Source organism: Schistocerca nitens, chromosome 5 (assembly GCF_023898315.1).
Source record: "Schistocerca nitens isolate TAMUIC-IGC-003100 chromosome 5, iqSchNite1.1, whole genome shotgun sequence".
Taxonomy (NCBI): Eukaryota; Metazoa; Arthropoda; class Insecta; order Orthoptera; family Acrididae; genus Schistocerca; species Schistocerca nitens.
In genome coordinates, this window is record NC_064618.1 from 541,559,421 (window position 1) to 541,584,709 (window position 25,289).

At 43.6% G+C, this 25,289-nt stretch overlaps 1 protein-coding gene across 1 annotated transcript in view; it reads right to left on the minus strand.

Annotated features, from left to right (window-relative positions):
• Positions 1 to 25,289, minus strand: part of LOC126259553 (glutamate receptor 1-like) — a 412,783-nt gene that overhangs the window by 100,959 nt on the left and 286,535 nt on the right. The window contains exons 6-7 of the mRNA XM_049956438.1: positions 20,877 to 20,997; positions 1,972 to 2,136 (exon numbers count right to left, since the gene is read on the minus strand). Of these exons, the coding sequence (XP_049812395.1) occupies positions 1,972 to 2,136; positions 20,877 to 20,997 (286 nt within the window). The remainder of the gene's footprint in view (positions 1 to 1,971; positions 2,137 to 20,876; positions 20,998 to 25,289) is intronic.

Sequence of the window (25,289 nt, forward strand, 5' to 3'; positions counted from 1 at the left end):
CCTCTTGATTATGTCCCTTACATGATCGGCAGGATCCATGTCGGACGATATGGGTAGTCAAGTACTTTGCTCCAACTGTCCAAAATGTTCTTCAAATCAGTCGCGAAGAAATGTGGCCCGGTGATATGGTGCATTGTCACCCATAAAAATTCCATCATTGTTTGGCACGATGAAGTCCATGAAAGGCTACAAATGGTCTCCAAGCAGTCGAACATAGCCATTTACAGCCAATGATGGCTCCAGTTGGTCTAGAGGATCCATTCCGCGCAAAGACAGACCACACCACTGTCGAGCCACCACCAGTTTGCACAGTGCTTGTTGATGATTCGGGTTCACGTCTTCGTGGGGTGTGCGCCACACTCTCTACCATAAGCTCTTACTAATTGAAATCGGGACTCATCTGAGTAGGCTACGGTTTTCTAGTCGTGTAGGGTCGCGAAACAAGAAGAGGCGCTGCAGTCGATCTCGTGCTGTTAGCAAAAGGGACTCTCGTCGATCTTCTACTGCCATATCCCATTAACATCAAATTTCGCTACACTGTCCTAATCGATACGTTCGTCATGCGTCTCAGATTGATATCCGCGGCTATTTCACGCAATGTTATTGTCTGGTAGCACTGACAACTCTACGCAAACGGCGCTGCTCTCCGTCATTAACTGATGGCCGCCGCCGAATGCGTTGTCCGTGGTGAGAGGTGATGTCTGAAACTTGGTATTCTCGGCACACTCTTGACTCTGCGGATTCCGGCGTTCAAAATCTGTCAGTTCCCGACGTACGGTCATAATCACGTCGGAAACTTTTCACATGAATCACGTGAGGTCAAATATGGTTCTGCCAATGCACTGCTCTTTTATACCTCGTGTACGCGACACTACCGCCATCTGTATGTGCATATCGCTATAACATACTTTTTGTCACGTCAGTATATAATGAATAATAAATCCTGGCGCCATTTTTCGTCACTTAAGCTTGCACTGTATTTCTGCAGCTGTGTTAATACTTGTATCTTCTGGCGCGAATTGATGAGGGGTCGGTAAATTCTGCATCCCAAAGCGATGAGGTAGTTCTGAATCGCATTGTTACTTACAAGTCGTCTTTTCTTCTTGTATCTTTATGGGGTCGACAAGTTAATTTTTGGATATGGCTGGATGCCCATCCTGTCACAAACCCTTCCAGCCCGCTTCCCCCTCCCCAGTGGGTGGTTCTGTGATGTTTTGGAGTGATTTTCCTACCGCTACTTGGGGACACTCATTCAAGTTATCTGGAACACGAAACAGGATGTTTATTTCAACCTTCTCGGTGACCAAGTATTTCCCTTTCTTCTACATTTTCATGGTGAGGACACTGTGTCGTCTTCCAAAACGACAACAGCCATTTTCACAGGGCTGCAGAAATAGAGATACATTCCTTGACGAACACGTATAACGTATACACAAAATCACATCTGGAAGTGGTCGCTAAATCGTACGGTCTAAGTTCGATATAAAGTATCTGGCATTATTTGTAGCAGCTAGTGAAAATCAGCAATGAACACCTCCGCAATTTTGTTGTTTTTCCGTATCTAATTATTAATCAGTGACTGTAGCTAGGTGTATAACACATCCGAAGAAACTTGTGATTCTCTTCCTCTCCGAAATGATGCAATTAGCAAGATTGGACGCTGTGTACTTCGTATTAACTTGATGCCCCCTTGGCGTGACAAACTTGTTTTGTTTGTGTGTTTTTTAGACCACTTACTAGTTAAAAACCGCAGTAAACTACTCTACAGGCGACAGCAGCACCATCTGCCCAATATATTATCCAACTGCATATGAATGTACTCCTGTCAAGAGTTTCGTCTGTCTGGTAACGAACATCGTTATTGAATACACAAATGTCTATTGACAGCCACAGTTTCACTATGATATATCTACAGCCACTTCACTGATTGTAGACAGTGTTGACAACTCAAGACCGCTGTGAAGTACTCACCGATATAGAGTCACGACTTGTTCTTGCAGCCGTGCCGAGGTCCACCTTCCTCCAGCTGTCCAGGAAGTCGCGCACGTTCTGCCTGGTGTTGTCCACGATCCGGAAACCCGTAATGTTTATCGCGCCGTACTCCGTCACTTCGGTCTCCCACCGGTCGTCCATAATCTGCGAAACAGCCGAAGAGGTGATACTGAAGTACGCTGCTTTGTTTTGAGTAATCCTATACCAGCTGTCATCCACTTGCTTTAGAACATAGAAACAGCTAGCACACGCCGTAAGATAGGATGACGAGTAATACAATAGGCATCCCCATAGTTACCAAATTTTCTTGCTGTCTCTCATCTCTCATCCACTTTGTACCACATCCTGATTGTCATTGTTACCCCTGAAGTCCTTCCAACCTATATATTCCTTCTATTGGCATACAGGTAAATGATATTATATGAGTTGGCTTGCATCGAAACTTCCAGACGGTAGGATTTTTATAGTTGGTATGATTAACGCTTATTGTGCAGATTAACATTAATTTCCGTTTGTTTTCAACAAACGGAGACAGCAATCAGCACGGAAAATGTGGCGTCAAGTACGGCAAATGGTTCTCTCTTGACCAAGAAACCAAGAAATATTCTGTGGTGCTTGTAGCTCCTTTCCGTTGATTGTCGCTTTTCAGACGTGTGTTTAGGTCCCCAAATTTCGTGATCGGTTGTCTAGGAAATCGATTTCTCGTTTACTTATAGCAACATCGCTCTTGGAGGGGTGTGTCTGAGTTTTCTTTTCACCTCAGGAGTGACACAGGTGAAGTACAATAAATTGTTGCGTATCATGTAATGGACGAAACAGCGTTGCAACCAAGTGTGAAGACTTTTCCTCCAGTTTGCATTAAACCTGTGTCCCAATTTCTTGTTATTCTTCGTCATATGGAGTAAATAACTGCATAATTACGCAGCGGCATTACAAATAGTAATACACATAAATGTCATAAAATCAAGTGGTACTTCTATAGCAAACACATGGTACGTTTTCACCTTGCAGACTGCTTCACTCTGCCTGGTATTATGGTTGGGCCACGAGACATCTGCTGTCAGAGGGGCGAGATCCACGTGAAAGAGGAAAGTGACCTGTGCACACAAGTCCGTGCGGCGAGCATAAGCCGTCTCACTGTTAGTGTAGTAAGTGGGTGATGGCACTTCATACAGTATAGCCCAGTCAGCGAAGGAAAATTAGAGGAAAAATACGAGTAGTCGCTAATTTCTATACAGTGGTAGGAGGGGGACTGGCATAATAAAAATCCTGATCGGTGGGATGTGACCGTGGAGGAGTAGAGGCGTATAAAAGTAAAAGTTTACGTTTTCCGTGAATAATTTGAAAACCGCGACCTCTAGTGAAAATGTTTCCCAGTGTAAAATTAAATTACACTAAATTTCCTACAAATAAGGTTCTATTATTGTCTTCTCTAGGACTAATAGTTTCCACGTTGCAGGGGATAGAAAACCGTATATTTTTAAAAGTAGTGTTTTAATGGTATCAAATTAATGTGCATAGTTAAATAAGGTGGATCAAGAACAAATAATAAATGTTTGTACCAAATATAAATACAGTAGAGCCGTATTAATGGACAAATTGTGTTCTGGGGGTTTAAAATAGTTGCAAGCCGGGGGATGGACGGTAGAAGCACGAGGGAAGGTAGCTCACCAGATAGTGGTTATACACTTCCCTCTTTCAGAAAATGCAAAATGAAGTGCAAACAGGCCATTCCCCATTCTCTCCACCGCACTACATCACCAAATGCAAATACAGGGTGTTTCACAAATTATACCAACCCTTCCGCATCTCGCCTTATGAATCATTGACGACGGAGTGTGCCGGCATGCCTTGGGGTTGGGGTTTCCTACAAAGTGTGTTAACGTTCCACGGAGTACAGATATGAATTACTGATAGTACTAAAGCAAGAAACGCGTGTGAACAAAATATGTATAAGTCTCTGCGTACTGTTCTACACTGCTTCTGGGGAAATTCTTACGAGGAGAACATGGCAAGTGCCATAACTGGATTTCCCAGAAACGTCGCTCAGTAGAAGTGGGGTCAAAATAAGCGAACACGTCTCGGCTTATCCGCAGATATTCAACTGTCTCTGAGAAAACGACCGACAAAGTTTTCGACGTACTTTATGTGACTCATAGCGAACAAGAAGTTCAGCCGCAGTGTTGGCAATGTCGCGGCTTCATACTTTTGCACTCCATGTTCGAGAGGCGATTTTTATATTTATTTTAGCTTTCCATTTATCTACCCATATCCGTAGAAGATTATTACACGAATTTTTTGTAATTTATATTGAAATTACTTTGTTATTATTCGTTTACTAATTGTATGTCTGGTGAATAAATAAAAGAAACAAAGAATGAATGAGAAAAAGATATTGAGATTGTTTTCGGTGAAATTACTGTAGTATATCTCGATTCATAATGAATTTCAAGTGACAGTTTTCGGTAAAGTGATCGGTTATGTGAGGTTTACCGCGAAATTATTGGACGCGCCTAACATTTTCAGTAATGTTAACGACGTTTCTTTCCCGAGTGAGATTCATATGAAGAAATATCACTGTGGCAAACCTGCCTTCACGCGATGCTCATGGTGCTCCAAACTTCTATGTTTCTAATGTTTCTGCGATGGGTGTAATCGTAGGGAATGCACCAAATCTTCCTGAACAATAAACATCAGAATAAAATATAAATATTAACCTGAAGATTGATATTAGAATGAAAGATAATGAGAGTATGAGAATTTAAAAAAACTGAAACTCTTGAAAATACAATACATATACATATATATATTATTGTTGTGTACATAGTTCCGCATAGTCAGCGCATACACAACTTTCACAATAGAGCGCGCCACGCTAAGCACAACAGCGTAGGTGCAGCTCTCGTCTGTCTCCGCACTACGAGATGGCGCTGTCTTAGAGACGGACCAAAATCTGCTTCCGCCGATCCGCGTATTAATATGTAACGCAGCCAGTAAAATTGCTGCTAATGTAGAACCTTTTCTCCTCGCGGATCACACTCGCGCAGTGATACCTGAACGATCGAGGTATTCTAACCAGTGTACAGACCTCCGATTAGTCAGTCAGCATCAGTCTGCATCAGTCTGCATTAGTCTGCATTAGTCTATAATCAAGTTTCAGTCTGTGCCTAATAAGATTATCATATTCCTGTACATAGCCATGAAGAGAAATGAATAGACACTTTGTCAAGTATTAGAGATATGTGAGAATAAGATTAACGTACCAAGACCAAAGGAACTTCAGATTGTCAATTGTAAATAGCATCCAGAATCAAGTTAAGTAAGGTTTATGATTTTTATTATTTTAATAAATGTGTGTGAGAATTATTCAAGTTCTGTTTAAAATTGGTCACCGTCAATCTGCTACTCTAAGCGTGCAAGTGGCATTTCTATCGTCTGACCTGACTGCAGAAGATAAACATACCACAATAAGACCACGAGACATATTGCTGACACTCGCCTACTTTGTTAGAGCGACAAGTCAAATAATCTGATGGTGTGTGTACCGAAGGTCATACAGTACGCACACCACAATTATATAATAAATGTATTGCACTTATTCTAATTTCACAATTAATACAACACCCTTATATCCGCTAATTCGATAAGGAACGTTCGGACATCGGTAGATAAGTAAAAAAATAAAAAAAAAACAGTAACCGGTTGCGCTAAGAGGCATTTAAATTGCATCGGCAACTCGGACAGTCGTTTGCTCAGAAACAGTCAAGTATCTACAGGTAAGCCGAGACACCTGTTCGCTTATTTTGACCCATCCTCCACTGAGTGAAGTTTCTGAGAAATCGGGTTATGGTAGTTGACGTGTTCCCCTCGTTGGTAGTTCTGTACGGTAGTTGTAGTTTTCTTCCAGAAAAGGCAATTTCCCCTACAACGAGTGCACCTCGCTTTTGAGTTTACAGATTTCCCCAGAATTTCCTGTCCAGTTGTCTCACATGAGCAAACAAAATACCTTCACTGAGCTCGTGTTTGTATAATGGAGATATTTTCAGTTTATTGGTTTGCAGTTGGTACAAGGGCTATTAAGTAAAAAGCTCAACGTTTGGGGCTGTCGCTGCGTACCGCACTGAAGAGCCTGCCCCAAGAGTAACATGCTGTCAATACGAGGTGCATTGAAGTTCTAAGGCCTCCGATTTTTTTTATAATTAACTACTCACCCGAAATCGATGAAACTGGCGTTACTTCTCGACGTAATCGCCCTGCAGACGTACACATTTTTCACAACGCTGACGCCATGATTCCATGGCAGCGGCGAAGGCTTCTTTAGGAGTCTGTTTTGACCACTGGAAAATTGCTGAGGCAATAGCAGCACGGCTGGTGAATGTGCGGCCACGGAGAGTGACTTTCATTGTTGGAAAAACCCAAAAGTCACTAGGAGCCAGTTCAGGTGAGTAGGGAGCATGAGGAATCACTTCAAAGTTGTTATCACGGAGAAACTGTTGCGTAACATTAGCTCGATGTGCGGGTGCGTTGTCTTGGTGAAACAGCACACGCGCAGCCCTTCCCGGACGTTTTTGTTGCAGTGCAGGAAGGAATTGGTTCTTCAAAACATTTTCGTAGGATGCACCTGTTACCATAGTGCCCTTTGGAACGCAATGGGTAAGGATTACGCCCTCGCTGTCCCAGAACACGGACACCATGATTTTTTCAGCACTGGCGGTTACTGTAAATTTTTTTGGTGGCGGTGAATCTGTGTGCTTCCATTGAGCTGACTGGCGCTTTTTTTCTGGATTGAAAAATGGCATCCACGTCTCATCCATTGTCACAACCGATGAAAAGAAAGTCCCATTCGTGCTGTCGTTGCGCGTCAACATTGCTCGGCAACATGCCACACGGGCAGCCATGTGGTCGTCCGTCAGCATTCGTGGCACCCACCTGGATGACACTTTTCGCATTTTCAGGTCGTCATGCAGGATTGTGTGCACAGAACCGACAGAAATGCCAACTCTGGAGGCGATCTGTTCAACAGTCATTCGGCGATCCCCCAAAACAATTCTCTCCACTTTCTCGATCATGTCGTCAGACCGGCTTGTGCAAGCCCGAGGTTGTTTCGGTTTGTTGTCACACGATGTTCTGCCTTCATTAAACTGTCGCACCCACGAACGCACTTTCGACACATCCATAACTCCATCACCACATGTCTCCTTCAACTGTCGATGAATTTCAATTGGTTTCATACCACGCAAATTCAGAAAACGAATGATTGCACGCTATTCAAGTAAGGAAAACGTCGCCATTTTAAGTATTTAAAACAGTTCTCATTCTCGCCGCTGGCGGTAAAATTCCATCTGCCGTACGGTGCTGCCATCTCTGGGACGTATTGACAATGAACGCGGCCTCAATTTAAAACAATGCGCATGTTTCTATCTCTTTCCAGTCCGGAGAAAGCAAATCGGAGGCCTTAGAACTTGAATGCACCTCGTATGTAGCCGACAGTACCGACTTCATTGTCTCCATTATCAGTGGGTGGAACACTTTTCACAGCTTGAGAGTATCAAACACATCACCCCAGCCAAAACTCTCCCAACATCTGAAGATGCCCAGAGGCTTCAACTGACGTAGGTCACCTAGGTGTTACGCAACTTAAGATATTTCAACTCAAGTCAGGCAATGCATCACAGTAGATTAATGTTCTAGATTTAAATATGATCAGGCCCATTCCGTCAGACATATTGACGCCCATTTTTTTTCTTCTTAGTGTTCTACGGTTCTGACATGTGCGTGTTTGACCGTAGTTGTTTTTGCTTCCTAAAACAATAACAAAACAAAACAAACATACACTGTGGGTGTTCGGTAAGTGGCTGCCGGCCGGGGTGGCCGAGCGGTTCTAGGAGCTACAGCCTGGAATCGCGCGACCGCAGGTTCGAATCCTGCCTCGGTCATGGATGTGTGTGATGTCCTTAGGTTAGTTAGGTTTAAGTAGTTCTAAGTTCTAGGGGACTGATGACCTCAGAAGTTAAGTCCCATAGTGCTCAGAGCCATATTAACCAATTTGGTAAGTGGCTTCACTCAGTGCAGCCCCCCTGTACCACTGCCATTCGTTCCCGAATGGAAGAGGCTCAATCAGCCCACCAGTAACACAATTAATGGTGAAAGGTGCACAGTAACTTCCTGGTCATTCATTAACTCACCACCGCGTGACTACAACTAGGCTACATGGTCCTACAACATGCTGTCAACGATAGACAGCAACAAGATATCCCATTTGCCAAACCAGTCCCTTTCCCATCAACAGTACATAGGTCAGCGCCAACATCATACTTACAAATTAAGCAGCTCGCAGCCACTGATTATAAAACCGTATTTCACATAGTGTAGAAATTTATATAGATTATGTCAACATGAGTCACTTGCGTTTGTATTATCGGTAGTTCATATCTGTATTCGATGTACTGTTAATAAACGTTTTTAGAAAAAACACACCCTGGCGAGTCTGCGCACTGTGTCGGCAGCGAATCATAAGGCGAGCTGAGGAATGATTGATATAACTTTCTGAAATATCCTGTAATTGCTTTCTGTGACGTAGTGCGGTAGAACGACTGGGGAACTGCTAGCTCACTCTTAATTTTGCAGACGTATGAAGGAGAGACATGCATGACCACAATCCGACAACCTACTTTTCCTTACGCTTCTAACCTTCACTCCCCACCCTGTTACGAACCCAGAAAAAAATTTATCCCTCAATATGGTTTTACTGCACTTAAATGTGGTACACGCATTTAATATTTGTTCTTAACCCATTTCATGTAACAGTAGACGTCATTTTTATACCATTTAAACAGTATTTTTAATAATTTGCAATTTTACAGTCCTCTGCACTCTGCAACGCGGAACTATTAATTCTAGAGATAACGTGATTTTCTAGATGCTTTAGAAAAACCCAAAAATGTGACTTCTACAGGTTCCCACACTCCATATTCACACCCCACCGGTCTCGATTTTTAGTATGTTGTTGATGACACTCCCCTCTAACGTTGTACAAAAATTTACGCCGACAGGAAATTTTTTCCCAGACGACATTTTTTGGTCTTCTTTGACTGGGCTAGTAGCGTCGACGCCATCTTGCGGGCCTACACTTCGCTGCGCGTTCTCGCGGCGCGGACCACTTCCTAGTCCGACCTGATTCGGCAGTAATCTACTGACGTAGCAAAACTACGCTAAATACGTTTCATATGAACCAACACAAGACGTTAGGTCAATGAAAAACACCAAGTTAAAAAACACAGGAACAGTGCTAAGTACTTAACCTGCGCGACCAAGAGAGAGTTAGGACTCAGCATTTAGGTTAGAGCGTCGTCATCGTCGCTCTCGTGGCGCAGGAATTGTAGTGCAATGCTAACAGCTATTACGTTCGTGGTTTTCTGCCATAAATCGTAAAATACAATATCTATTAGCGTAATTACTCTCGGTGATAATTAGAATGAATATTAGACGTTTTGCAGCAAGGTGAATGGACTCAGAGCAGCTTATTTTTCATAACAACTGAAACTGTTGCTGTTAGGTTACTGGGTGTGTGGACTACGTCAGAGGCAGAACCGAAACGAACCGGTTTTGGTCTAAAGGTTTCTTACTAGAGCAGCATTGGTAAACAGATTTAGGGCACTTCTCTATCTTCTACAGGTATTTCAGCAGGAATAGACCCTCTTAAAATTCAAGTGATCTTGTTGTAAACAAGCCCTAATTTATTCCTTCTCCACCTACGCAGTTATGTAGCTTTTACTCTGTGCGCCATACACGCTATTGTGAAGCTTCGTAGCAAATTAACAGCCTGTGCTTTACTGATACTCGAACCTAGAACTCTGAATGTAATGATGGTAATGTTCTCACTACCCGGGTATGAATGTAGCCCGATCACTGGCCTTTAGTTTTACCAGTACCTACCTGCTACAACTTTTCGAACTAACTGGAAACAGGAGGCAAGTGGCCTTGCGAAGATAGCGCGATGGGTGACAAGATCGTCCGCAAAAAGCAAACCTCTGGCCACAATCCTGATCCTGCATACATTTTTAATCTCCGATGAAGTTTCATTCCTAACTATCTCACTTTTGCAATACTTTTTTGCTCGACGTGAAACTGTGGAAGCTGTGCATCTGACTATTACAGTGCGTTCATTCTAAACGAACTGTGGTTCCGAAAAGCTGTTCTGCGATGCGATGACACGGGATCAACAGCTTCACGAACAGATTACTACAGCTTAAGAATTCGGTTGCAGTTACAGTAAAACGGCATTAATGTCTCACGCTAATGTTGTTTTAAAAGATGTAGCATCCAGGAGGAGGGCATATTTAATAAATATTGCATATCATTGCAGTGATTGTTTTATGTCATGTACGCTTTTTTATTTCATGTCGTCGATATGCCCATACATACTGATTCATTGCGGGAGTTATTCGTATTTTACGAAAAAAAGCAGAAGTTCTTCTGTATTAACGACTTCCGAAATCAATCCAAAATTCAATGTAAAGGACTGTTCCAACGTCGGAAAAATTCGTCGTGCACGTAAGGTGGCTTTCTGAGTCTCGATCGACAGCTAATAGAGCAGCATTCCTGCATACTTTCATCAAAAACCAATCAGACGACTTGTTGGTCGTCACATGACACACCAATAACACGGAAGTCTCGTTATTGGCAAATAACTTGAATGCTAGCAGCGACTGCCCCATCTCAGGAGTTCCTGTTGATATTATTTGTACTGAACTACTGTCATCAGTTACGGAAAAATATTTTCAGCAGTTGTCTATGACACAAGTCTTGCGTATGGATATACACATGTACAAGATACACGTATTGTAGTTTAAATCATACTGCAGAAGTGTGAATTTCGTTTGTGTGTGTAGTAGTTAAACTACAGCGTGATGTAATGAGTACGAATGCATCAGGAGAAGCAGATTCCCTCCTATGTCACCTCATTCCAAGCGGAAGATAAGACGCTAAGTTTATTTCATATACTACTGGTTGCCGGCCGAAGTGGCCGTGCGGTTAAAGGCGCTGCAGTCTGGAACCGCAAGACCGCTACGGTCGCAGGTTCGAATCCTGCCTCGGGCATGGATGTTTGTGATGTCCTTAGGTTAGTTAGGTTTAACTAGTTCTAAGTTCTAGGGGACTAATAACCTCAGCAGTTGAGTCCCATAGTGCTCAGAGCCATATACTACTGGTTGTGAACTGGGCATGAGTGTCGATTACACCTTTCTACTCGTTTTGTCCATTGTAGCTATTCCTCAGGCATTTTCTTTGCATAGTGATTAAGGGCTGCCTTTAATGGGGGTGTGCTACTCGTGATAAGTGCTCTCTATACACGGAGAGGCAGTTAAGACACTTCAAGAAAGAGGATATGTATTGAGCTTCGGTTTTCACCCAGATATAGTGGATAATGTGGAGAATTTTCTGACGTACAGAAGTAATTTTTAAATTTAATAGCTGCCAAATTATGTGACGGACAATGTAACATGTTAATCAAGAGCAAAAGTAATTGACGAAAAAAAAATGCAAATAACATGTTAGCAGCGATACTATGGAAACCACAGGCAGCTTAACTGTGGAAGTGGGATCAGCCACTAATATATTCCAACGTATTTCGTCTTTCCCAAATTTGAATCCATCAGCAGCTCCATGGCAATGACATTTAAAATCGGTTAGAGTTTTTCAGTAGTGAATACGGAATTTGCAAAGTTTTCAATGCACAATGCAGACCAAAAGCAAATCAGTCATTTCAATATGCACTACTGGGCAGGTGAAAATCCTCACTGGGTGAAAGAAGAGGATTAGTAGTGAATGACCCTCACCTGTCAAGGTGCGGCGCCAGTTTTTCAAGAATCGCATCATTAGAGGCTGCATTACTGTGGGCTTTGAAACAATCACAGGTGCGAAAACACACGAACTGTATCTGTGTTATTTGCTTGCTCACATTTGCTGCTGCAGGGCTGGCACGTGTGAGACCACTACTCCTAACGCAGTACAGTGGTTTGTGGCGCCGTTACCTTGTTAGCACTTGATCAAGTGCCTTGCTGTAAAGTCGCTGAAGACAAAGTCAGTATCGTCGTTGTGCAGATATTAAGTTAACTTCATGGATTTAGAGGGTGTGTGGATTTATTTCAGTGATTACAAAATCGAGTCAATTTGGCACTATGGTACCACTTATGACTATGACGATGCAACCATCTACAGGATACATGCACTGATTCAGTTAGGAACGGTGTCATAAAGCCGTTGTAGCCTCCCTTGAGGCAAGCTGGCTCTCAACTGCTGTAATTGGTTCTTGACATCCTGGATACTGGCCCCGGGGCAGGGTTAACGTCCGAGATGGCACCAGACATGTTCTATCCTGGATAGGTCTGCGATCTTGCTGGCTGCAGGAGTACCTCAACACCATCCAGATAGTTGATAGAGACAGGTGTCACGTGTTATCAAGCATTGTCCTGCTGAAAGATGGCACCATGATACTGACCCATGAAAGGTAAAACATGAGGATTCAGGATATCTGTGGTGTACCATTATACTGTCACAATTCTCTCAGTCACTACCAGCTGTGATCTGATGTCATACACAATGGCTGCCCACACTGTGTTGCCAGGAGTCATCGCTCTGGCTATCCAAAACATTGGTAGGATGGGGCCTCTCGTCAAGTTGCCGCCATACTCGCCAATGATGATCTTCCTAGGTAGTGCATAACCACAATCCATCGCTGAACACAATGTGATGCAGTTCATCAGCATTCCACTCTTCTTGGTCACAGTACCACTTTAAATGCTTTCTGTTGTTGAGGGCAGCCTACACATGGGACATAATACCCTAGCCCAGTTGCTGCTACTCTGTGAGTAGCCTCGAATGGCAGATGCAGATTTGATGGGGTAACATGTGCTTGGCACACAGTATGGCGAACCTCCCTTGTGGTGGTCACACGTAATCATCTGGAACATTGACAAACATGATGCCTGCCATCATGTTGGCATGTAGTCCAACACCAGACCATTGTCATACAAAAATGCCCCAGAAATCTGAATACTGCATTATCTGACTAACCAGCCAAATGGAGAACACAGTAAGGCCCCTGTCAAACGCTGTCAGGTGTTGATAGCGCTGTCTCACATGAGTGTGCGGCATCCCCGTGTCCTTGACAGTGATTGCTCAACACCTGGCCATTTTTTTTCCCTTTACTGTCATATCATTCCCTGGCTCCATATGGAGCGGGGAGGGCTGTCAGCAGCATAGTCCGCCACTCTTCACCTGAGTGACAGTACAAATAAAAAGATAAAATGATACACCTAAAAGGCAATAAAGAGGGGAACATAAAAACATAAGCAAGTGGAGACAATGGGGGTTAAACCATATACTTACTCAGACGCATTCATTGTAGGACAGTTAAAAAAGGTCTACATAAAAAACACAGTTGGCTGTGTATGGAGCACTTAAAACTACACTGAATTCACATGCACAAGTTAAAAGTTGGACACAGTATTAAACCACACCAGAACGAAGACAGTTTAAAAAAAACCACTGCACAAGATGGAGCACACATGACAAAGAGTGAAAGCTGCTGGGAGAGATGGCCTGAGAGGAGGGAAAATAGGGGAGAGGAGGGTGCAGTGGGGGAGGGAGGATGAAGAGTGGGGGATGAAAGGCAAGGATGTCAGGGGGCGTACCAAGGGGCAGGAGACAGGTGGGGCAGGAGAGAGGGAGAGGGAAGGCATGTCAGGAGGGAGCTCAAAGCCATGAGAGGGGGCACTGGAAAGGAAGGGGGCGCAGGAGGGAGGAAAAACCGCTCAGTGGAAGGTAAAAGGAGGAGAGTGGGAGCCCTGAAGATGTTGTGGACCGTAGGGTGAGTTGGTAGGAGGGCTAGATATCAGGGAAAAGCTCATCATCCAGAAGGGGCAGGTGAAAGAAGGTTTATTGGTAACGGAGGTGGATGGCAGGATACAATGGTAAAGGTGCAGCAACTGGCTTGGGGTAGAGAGGAAAGGAACCACCAGGGGGTGCGGAGGATGGAGTCTGCAGATGATGTACAGGGTGTGGATGTGTTCAAGGAAAAGGAGAAAGTGTGGGAAGGAGATGAGGTCATAGAGGATCCATGTGGGAGATGGAGAGGCGGATACGGAAAGCGAGGTGTAGTGCATGGTGTTCGAGGATTTGTAGGGCTTTATAGTATCTGGCTGGGGCGGAAATCCAGGTGATGCTGCCATAACAAAAGATGGGATGGATCAAGAATTTGTAGGTGTGAAGGATGGTGGAAGGATGCAGTCTCCAAGTCTGGCCAGACAGGAGTTTCAGGAGGTGGAGTCTATTGTGGGCTCTATGTTGGATTGTAAGGAGATGGGGAGTCAAGGTGAGGTGATGGTCTCAGTCAACCCTGTCCAACAGCCAGTATCCAGGACATCCACTTACAACAGTTGAGAGCCAGTGTGCCTCAAGAGAGGATATAATGGATTTATGACACCATTCCTAACTGAACCTGTGCATGTGTTGAAATAACTCCACATGCCTCCTCAACCCATGAAGTTCTATTCCATTTCCTTGGCCTTGGAAGGGTTGATGCAAAGGAGGCACTATTTGCACCAAGTGGTGAACTGGTCAATGGTTTGAATGGTATTTTGGGACCGTTGAAGGGTAGAATAGAGAGCCAGAAGGCGGTGTCATCAGGAAATTGGAGGAGGCGAACAGATTTGTGGGATAGAATGTATGGGAGTTGGTATTGTGGATATTGATATAGGAGGGACGATGGGAGAGGAAGGAGGCAATGATACAGACGAAATTGATAGGTAGGGTGAAGGTAGTGAGTTTAAAGAGGAGCCCGGGATGCCAGACATGGTCCTAGACGTTCTGGAGGTCAGGGGAAACAAAGATAGTGGAATGATAGGAGTTCAGTTGGAGAGAAAGAAGATTGGTGAGGTTAGGGAGCTGGTTGTTGGTTGAGAAGGACAGCTGGAAGCCACACTGGTTAAGGTGAAGGAGGTGTTGATGAATACATCAAGAGATGATGTACTGGAAGATCTTACTGAGCATGGAGGTGAGGCAGATAGGAAGGAAGAGGTGTCAGAAGACAGTCTTTCTTTTCTTTTTTTTTTTCTTTTTTTGGAGGGGGAAACAGCAGGATGTTGGAATTCTTCCACAGGTCAGGATCAACGATGGTGGAAAGGGTGTCATTTTACAAGGTAACAAGGACAGCTAGGAAAGAGGTTGGGGGATTCCTTGAAGAGGTGGTAGGTGACACTGTCGTGACCAGGGGCAGTATTCCATTTGGTGGGGTGTATTAGTTTGACATGTGTGGTAATAGGAGTGTTTATTCTGAGGGGGTAACTGATACAAGTACTGGAAACTGTGGGCGAGTGGTGGGATGGAGGTGTTGGAGCATTCAAGGACTGTGGGAAAGAGGCAACAATTAAATTGAGGATCGTCAGGAATGGAGAAGACCTCAGAGACGTGTGAAACAAAATGGTTAGTCTTACTGACGTTATCAGGGCAGGGGAAGTTGTTGTGGAGAAGGGGGTATTGTGGGACGGGATGGCTACCTCTAAGGTGGTGGAAGGCAGGCCAGTATTTGGGGAAGTTGACAGGAAGGGTTGAGTTGAGTCATGTACAGGTCTGGCACCAGTCCCAGCGTTTCTTGGTGTGAAGAGGTTGCGAGTGTGTTGTTGTAATTGTTGGTTGTGGAGGAGTGTATCGTGATCACAGGTGCAGAGGAAGAAGTGGTAGAGCCTGTGCGATTCGCAGAGATGAAGGAAGGCCTGTGGTGGTAGAGCAGGGCAGTTGGGGTGGATAAATTTGGCAGGAATGTGGGTTTCCACGTAATCAGTGATGGTCTTCTGGAGGAAGGACGAGACATCGGTGAAATCAGTGTGATGGTGAGAGGTAAGTGGGTGGCTTTAGACATGTGAGGCAATGGATTTCCTGTAGACATCCCAGTTGGCTTGGCAGTAGGCATGGATGGACTTTTAGGGGCAGCAGGGTGGGGACAGGAGGTGGCCAATGGGCTGAGGAGATGGTGAGAAGGACTGGGAGATGGTCACTACCAATAGGGTTGATGACATCTGTGGCAATATAACCAAGATGGTTGGGGTTACTGAGGATGACATCAGGGGTGGAGTTACTTTCAGGATGGGTGTACTGAGGCGGGGACAAGGCCACCATGTAGGGTAATGAGGAAATGATGCCACTGCCAGATGGTGGCAGGGTCACAGCTGTGTAAGTTGATGTGTGCAGCAATAGCATAGGTGGAGAAGATCCAGTTAACATGGGTGATGAAGTTGTAAGGGAGAAGAGCTGTGGCTTGGACATAGGTAGTGGAACAGGCGATTGTGAGGGAGGGAAAAAAGACACCGATGACGAGGTGATCAGTTGGATCATTGGACAGGGGTTGAGGCCAAAGGTATGCTTGAAGTGGCCAATATTGACCCCACCTTGGGCTAGGGGAAAGGGATTGTCCATGCAGTGAAGGAGGTAGGGAGAGATGTGGACAACATGGTGGGGTTAGAGGAAGGTTTAATTAAGGACGAAGGAGTCGACTTGGTGGTAGGGAAAGGTATTTGTTGGCAGGGAGGAAGCGAATGTTTAGGTATAGGAGATGATACCATTGGCTTGCCAGAGGGGGAAGGTGGAAGGGAGCAGAGGGAGGAGGAGAGAAGCTTAAACAAGGGTGTCTAGGCAGATGAAGGTGACGTTGGCCCGGTTGAGGAAGTATGTGGCGTAGATATTCAAATGGAAGACAGAGCAGGTGGCAAGAGAGATCTGCTGGAGGATGTAGGAGCATCAGAAGGGCTGGATATTCAGGAGAATGATGGTTGGGAGTTGGATGATGTCTCCAGCTGTAGGGGGTGGGTAGAGCATGTTGTTCAGGTAGATGTGCTGATCAAGGGGGGCGAATGGGGTTGATGGGAGGAGGTTTGGCCTTGCATTTGAAGGAGTAGGTGGGTAGGGTTCATTGCAGGTGTTGCAGGAAGGAGGAGAGGCGAGGTTAGGTCACTGTCTAAGTAAGTGGGAGGCTTTAAAGGGGAGCAGGTGGGGGTGTTTTTGTAGTTTCTGATGAGGTGGTCATTGTAGGGGAGACAGCTTTGGCAACAGTAGGATTGAGGAGAGGAATGGGAGAGGTCAACAGGGTGGTGACAGTTGAAAATCAGTGCTCTGTGGGTGAGGAGGTGATACGTGGAGGAGGTGGACTCCGTGAACACATGCATCAGGTAGGTAGGACCAGAGTTCTGATAGAAATATCAGGCTGAGTGGATTTCCAGGGTGGCATTGGCATTCAGTTCTAGCAAAACCTGAGGTGAGTCTGGTGATAATGGTGGTGAGGGTTAGCAGCGCAACAAGGGGGCTGGGGCTGATGGGTATAGGAGGAGGTAAGGAAAGGTGTGAGATATGCATTGGGGCCAAAGGAGATACATAGAAGTTTCTGGAGGAGGTCAGTGTGGAAAGAGGGAGAGATGGATCTGATAAGGAGAGAGTCTCAGTGGGGGATGTGCTGAGCTATGGGAGCACTGGGGATATACTTGCAGATTTCGAGGGTGAGGGTGTGGGCATCAAAGAATTCAGTATCAGGGTTGGAAAGGACAAATGTATGCAGGGTGGGAGCTGGGGATGCGCGAGGAGGGTTGGTGTCCATGGTTGGATCAGAAGGAAGAGGGGTGGCCAGTGGTTTCTTGGAGAAGGGAGTGGAGGCGAGATCGGCAGTTGGATGTTTGGTTCCTTTTTGATGGGGTGGCCTGGGAGGGGTGAGGGATGGGTCAGAGTGGGAGGTATGGTAGGCAGGCTCCTCGTATGATGTAGTTGCATGTTCCATGGTGGCGACTGTGGCGCGGCAGGCAGTGACATGGGCAGGGGAAGCAGAGGCGTCCGTAGCAGGGCAAGTGGGGACAAAGTCATCCCAACGGGCAGTAGTGGCAGGAGTGAGCGCAGGAGCATGAGCAGGAACAGGGGGAGAAGCAGGAGCAGGTGCAGCACACAAGTGTGTCTCACAGAGGGGCAGGAGGAAATGAAGGGGAGGAGATTGTGAGGAGGGGAGATGGAGCAGATGGGGGAAGCCCAGAGGAGCCACTCCAGGAGGAAACGGTGGGGGAAGGGGAAGGGTAGGTGTACATGATTGTGTTCTCATCCATTATATACCAACCAGGCCAAGTAACAATATGTAACCAAGCAGCACTAATGCTCTCTGGTGGCCATTCTACCTATCAGAAACACAACTCTAGTCACCCAGAATTGCAGCCCAAGTCATTTACAAGCATGCTGATGGTATTTACGTGTGCAACATTACTTTGACATCAGCAATGTCTTCTGTGTGCTTTACTTTTTTATTAGGCAGCGTATTTACACGTTCTGGATATGCTTTGGGTGGCGCATCTTAGATGCTTCGCCCTCCGTATATTCTTACACCCAAACCTCCAGATGTGCGACACTCAGATCCGTAACAAACGTTGTAAGAGTATCAACCAAAACAACGATTTCGTTGGTGACATTTTCTGTTGTCCAATAGAACATGTGTAAACGGTAGTTAAAAGTAACACCAGAATTACGGAGCACAGGAAACGCGCATCTATGAGTGATAGTTTTGTTGATAACGCGTGCGTGAATTGGTAGAGCGTGAGGTTGTAGTGCTAAACGTTCCGCGTTGAAACCCCACTAGTGGCACTTTGTTTTAACTGTTTACGTGTCAAACTGATATATGGGAGAACATTTTCCTGGCATGTAAAAGAATCTTTTGGAATTTGTAGCAATGTACTTTAGGCAGTGTGCTTTCGCTTCGTTAATTGGAAGTAGCAAAACTATAAAGTACATCTGTATAGATAGGTGTGGTGTTCTGTCGGTCATGGACGACAGAACAGACACCACTATTATCAAGATCACAGTTTGGATTTCTGAAGGGTTCTAATATCGAGAAGGCTATTTACACCTACAGTGAAAATGTACTTAATTCATTAAATAACAAATTACAAGCAGCAGGTATTTTCTGTGATTTGTCAAAGGCATTTGATTGTGTGAACCACAACATCCTTTTAAGTAAATTAGAATTCTATGGTGTCACAGGCAGTGCTGCAAAATGGTTCAAGTCATACCTCACTAACAGGAAACAAAGGGTGTCAGTGCAAGGGACTAGTGAATTAAGTCATCAGTCATCATCAGAATGGGAAGAAATTACATGTGGTGTCCCACAAGGATCCATCTTAGGGCCATTGCTTTTTCTTGTGTACATTAATGATCTCTCATCAGTTACACTGCCAGAAGCAGAGTTCGTTTTGTTTGCAGATGACACAAGTATTGCAATAAATAGTATGTCAAGTGTAGTTCTAGAAAGATCTGCTAATGATATTTTCATGGATATTAATAAATGGTTTAAAGCCAACTCACTGACATTAAACTTCGAAAAGACTCACTATATGCAATTAAGAACCTGTAAGAGGTTTCCACCCAGCATATGCATAAAATACGAAGAAGAGCAGATAGAAGAGGTTAACAGTCTTAAATTCCTGGATTACAACTTGATAATAAATTCAGTTGGGAAGAGCACACCACAGAACTGCAGAAACGCCTTAACAAATCTGTATTTGCAATTCGAGTGTTAGCAGACATAGGCGACATAAAAATGAAAAAACTTGCATACTTTGCCTACTTTCACTCCATAATGTCATATGGTATAATATTTTGGGGTAACTCTTCAAGTAAAACAAAAGTTTTCAGAGTCCAAAAGCGTGTAATACATATTATTTGTGGAGTAAATTCACGGACGTCCTGTAGAAACCTCTTCAAAGAACTGGGTATACTAACTACTGCCTCTCAGTATATTTACTCATTAATGAAATTTGTCCTAAATAATATATCTCTTTTTCCAACAAACAGCTCAGTTCATACATGCAATACCAGGAACGAAAATGATATGCACAAGGACTTAAAAGCACTTACTTTAGTTCAAAAAGGGGTCCACTACTCAGGAACACTCATCTTCAATAATTTGCTAGTAAACATAAAAAATTTAGTTACAAATAAAGATCAGTTTAAAAGAAGCCTGAAAGACTTACTAGTGGCCAACTCCTTCTACTCCATTGACGAATTTTTTAATAGAAACAAATGATGTATTGTATATATTCATACTATTAGTATTGTTATTTCAAAAAAAAATCGACATGTTCCACATCCACGAGGATCTCCTCAGCACGGATCTATGGAACGAAAAACTAATCTAATCTAATCTAATCATGAAGCAGCTAGTGCTTTTTGTAGTGTGACAGTATAAACATATACGATCGGAACAGTAGAATAAAGAAGCAGTTGCATCATACGTGCTGAAGTATTAATAGTCCCATAAAACACTTTCACGCGTAATACAGTAAAAAAAAAAATGGCGTCATTGGAGTATGCACGTAGGGCTCTTGGTACGACCATCTAGTGCTCTACCAACTTTCTCACTGAATCCATCCATATTACACACTCACAGCTATGCTTTTTCTGTGCTCTGTAGTTCTGGTGTTACTTTTAATTAACCTTTACGCCCGTTCTGCTCGATGACAGCACATAGTACGAACCAGATAAGAGTTGTGGTTGAAGCCCTATCGACCTATAACATTTGTTACCGATCTGAGTGTATTGACGTCTGGAGGTTTGGGTGTTGGTCGTACTTTACGGTTAGAAGTGCTAACTGACGCAGATGAAGTTTGTTGATCAGAGCATGTGTTTCGTTATACATATGTCATGGGGCAAAGACGTGTGCTGGATCATTGCTTGACCCTGAGGCTAGAATTTCCTGAGAGATGTTCTTCCAGATTAACTGCCTGCCCACGTCTCACCAGCCAACTCAAAGCTTCATCGTGGAACTAACTAACGCATCCCAAAGCGGTTTAAATCCGGTAACTCACCAGCCCGCTCAGGAGGTAGTGGTAGGTCCTCTTGCCGAGTGTAATGTCCCGCACGTGCGTCACCACAATCTCCTTCGCCATCTCTGTCGGGCAGTCCAACACCAGATATTTGTTGCTCCACCTGGAACAATTATCATTTGGTCAGCTCGTTAATGATGACATGTGGGACTGTTTGACGAATATTTATCTTCCACTGAAACTACTGGCAAAATTTAAATGAAAAGAATTTTTTTGTGTAACGTGAGTTTTTCTCTGTAGTCCTCCAAGAATCTGTGTCTGTATGAAACCTATATCTGCAGATTTTTTTTGGAAGCTTGCATCAATAAACTAGAATTATTTTCACTAATTATTGTCTGACTGTCGCTTGCTATGTCCGAAAACGCCAGTAAGACATCAATGAAGGACTAGTGGAGTGACAACGACTGGGACAGTACGTTATCGTTATTTCAAAACCGAAATACAAAATAATATATATGAACATATGAGAACAAGTCATAATGCTTAAAAGTAGCATGTGCAGAACGACACTCACATCAACCAACTGTGAAAATTTGGCATTGTCCTGTGAATCCAATGATACTGAGAGTCGTCAAAGTACTTTTCATTGCGAAAGTAGAGCTAACTGTAAAGAGAGCTGCTTAAAGAGAACTGCTTACAGAACTTCTGAAGTGATGTAATGAGTTCGATTCTCTGGGATGTGAGATCCGTAAAGATCTGTGTGTTTGAAATGGCCAGTATATGAATAGTTTCACAGCAAGGATTGATTACAAAGACGGGGAGAAACATTCCTGTTAGCTCCCGGGGTTCTATACTGGGTTTATCTCCACAGAAACCGGGCACATGTACACGATTTCATTAACAGCTGAAAGAATGAAGTTTCTAGGTCCGTGTTTAACTGAATGTGACGTTTGCTAGTACACGAATACTTATTATATCTGAAGAACATGGAGGCGTTACTGTGCGTTCGTAGTTTGAGGTCACAAACTGGAACAAGAAGAGATGTCAAAGTATAACCTTCCGTCGATAACGAGGTTATTAGAGACGGAGGAGCACAAGCACGGATTGGCCTTACACTAACCGATTTAGGGAAATCGTGGAAAACACAAACTTGGCTGATCGGCCGGTCTTGAATCCCGCTTCTCCCGATTGATTTAAACACAGCGTCGTCTCGATCGATGCCATTGAAAAGTAATGGTCTAAAAAGCATGGGAAAGTGTCAGATAGCCGACAGAGGATAAAAGCAGATGGGAGCTTAAAAGTCGCGTATGGCAAAAGTACGAAACAAAACGCTTTTTCCCAGATATTTTTTCTCTTTAGTTACTCTCGAGAAGATAGCTGATGTAATGTATCACATTAAAAAATTATTATGAAAGTGCCTGAAGATTCCACTGCATATAAATTTGGAAGGGACGTGGTTGTGTTAAAAATTTTCAGTACTTGAGAGTAACTGTAGGAAGTGGGTTTGTAAACATGAGGTGCGAAAATGAATATTTTGAGAGGAAGAGTTCCAATGATTGTCTGCATTTGAATGTTGGACAAATCCTACCTGCGTTTGTCAATAATTCAGTTGGAACGAATTCGCAGCAGAATTCATTGGCTTCATATTATCTGGATTTTCTACATATTTGCACGATGTGGTATTTGCCCAACGCGCTGCTTCACAGTTATTCCATTAATATTTTGCTCTGTCACTTAACCAGAAAAAAATTCAGTCGCGAGTAAAATGTTACCAGCCGACAGGAAAATGTATTCCGCAAACCTTCACCTCGAACTGTTCACGTATGGCCACATATTATTCCGCTAATTAAATGTTTGATTCGGAATTTAATTAAGCCGATTTTATTTCCTGTATTACATTAAATTACAGTAACCGGAAGCGAAAAAAGTTAGGCGGACCGGAATCCCCAATGCCCGTGTAAACTTCGAACCACTGCAGACGACAAACTTTTTTTGCCACAAAATTGTTGATAGATACACAGAAATGTGTATGGGACTGTGGCAGACGAGGTGAGGAGGCGGAGAGAGGGGGGGGGGGGCGGGTTAGGGAGAAGATGAAAGGGGTAGTGGGAGATAAGAGGAGACTGTGCTGAATATTTTCAACTCTTCGAAAGTATGCAGCGTTCACTTCGTTGAGTACCCTCTCTTAATTTTGTCGTCAGTCAAAACAGTGTAGCTCTCAAAAAGCCTATTATTCTTCAGAAAAAATATTTCCTACCGACGATGTACAGGATGAAACGTTATACTGCAAGAGCTCTGATGCTTCGGCTATCAGAATAGAGTTTTGTCCTTGCGTACGAAATGTCTGTTTAGTTATTTTAAAAACAGAACTGGAGGACAATAATAGATCCAGCTAGTATATAGCAACGTGATGCTATTGGAAGCTTATATCGAAACTAAATCTGGTTTTCATTGGTATATTATCGTACATACATGAGTTTTATGGCTAATTTAAAATTCTAGAATTTTAAAAGCACTGAATATTAGACAACTGGATTAGGAAAAAGCTAATCTGGTTACCGTGAGATATTTTTAAACTTTGTGGGTCGCTTCTGATCGCAAAACATTTTAAAAGCTCTATTAAAGTAGAAACACAATTCTAAAATGCCTCAAAATATTACGCAAGTACAATTACCAACCTCTTCTACACAATAATTAAAAGATATTATTTCTTTAATAATACGCTATTTAAACTATTTGACATGCTTACAGACAACCGTTTTTAAACCAACAATAAAATATTAATCTTTTTTGAAACAAAGAATGTTAAGCGTCTTCTGATTCATGGCTTGTGAAAGGTACTGATTATCTTTCTTGTTCCTGCTGTTGCTAACATTCCTATTAGCTCCCGGGGTTCTATACTGGGTTTATCTCCACAGAAACCGGGCACATGTACACGATTTCATTAACAGCTGAAAGAATTAGTTAGGTTTAAGAAGTTCTAAGTTCTAGGGGACTAATGACCACAGCAGTTGAGTCCCATAGTGCTCAGAGCCATTTGTTGCTATTGTTGTGGTCACCAGTTTGTAGACTGGTTTGATGCTCTGCACGCTACTCTATCCTGTGGAAGCCTCTTTGTCTATGAATAACTACTGCAACCTACATCCTTCTGAATCTGCTTACTTTATTCATCTCTTGGTCTCTATCTACGATTTTTAGTCCCCGCACTTCCCTTTAATACTAAGCTGGTGCTCCTCTGACGTGTCAGAATGTGTCCTATCAACCGATCCCTTCTTCTACTCAAATTGTGCTACTTCATTTCTCCCCAATTTTGTTCAGTACATCCTCGCTAGTTAAGTGATCTACTCATCTAATTTTCTTATCCTTATTAAAAAAAATAACTGTTAGCCCCCTCGATCAAAGTCACTCGTGGTAGGTATCTCCTGGCACTCGATCCACACGGAACAGATGCAGTGCCAAACCATGGAAAATTTTTGAATTTATTAATGTTTCGATGTGATGTCGTGGCTGTATTAAACTCGCAAGCTGAAATGTAGACACAGCCACACATAGTGCGGAAGCACTAATTTATAGAGGTTCGAAGATAAACGCCTTGATCATTAAAATATGTTCACTTATGAATCCTCACTGCATGGGAAGCACTTACAAACGTCCATCCACGCAAAGTAATTCTAGTAGTGTCACTACTGTGTAAAGGTGAAAAAGGTAAAAGCAAATATGAAAGGCGGTAAAAATTTCGTTCTGCTTCCCTCGTAACCGCGTCCTTTTCTTAATACCTATTGGCATCTCTATTTCTACAAAATGAATAATTATATGCTAACTGATCAGAAGTATGCAGACACCTCTATGTAATGCGGATTAACCATTAAATGTCCCGACAGGCGGATCCGCGCCAGTGTTAAAGATGGCGGGGAGTGTTGTGTTGTCAGTGGAGGAGCAGTAACAGCAGAATGGAGCCGTCAGGAGAGATCAGTGACTTCGAACACGTGGACTAGTCACTGAATGCCACCTGAGTAAAAAGTCCGAAAGGGACATTTAAACCCTCCTGAAGCTGACCAAATCGACTGTTAGTGATGTGACTGTGAAGCAGAAACGACAAGGAACAATCATAGCGAAACCAAGACCAAGCGGACAGCGTGTACTGACGGACAGCAACCCTCCAGCATTATGCAGCGTGGTTGTCAAAGAGCGCATGAAATCAGCGGAAGAAATAACTCGTGAGTTACACAGTACTATCAGCAGTACAGCTAACAAAATGACTGTGCATAGGGAGTTAAAAATAATGGGGTACAATCGTCGAGCAGCTTCAAATAAGCCGCACATTTCTGTAGTCAGTGATAAGCGACACTCGAGGTGGAATAAAGTGCGACGCCACTGGAAAAAGAGTGATTTGCGGCGGTAAATCACGCTACGCCCTATGGCAAACCAGTGAACGGATTTGCGTTTGAAAAATGC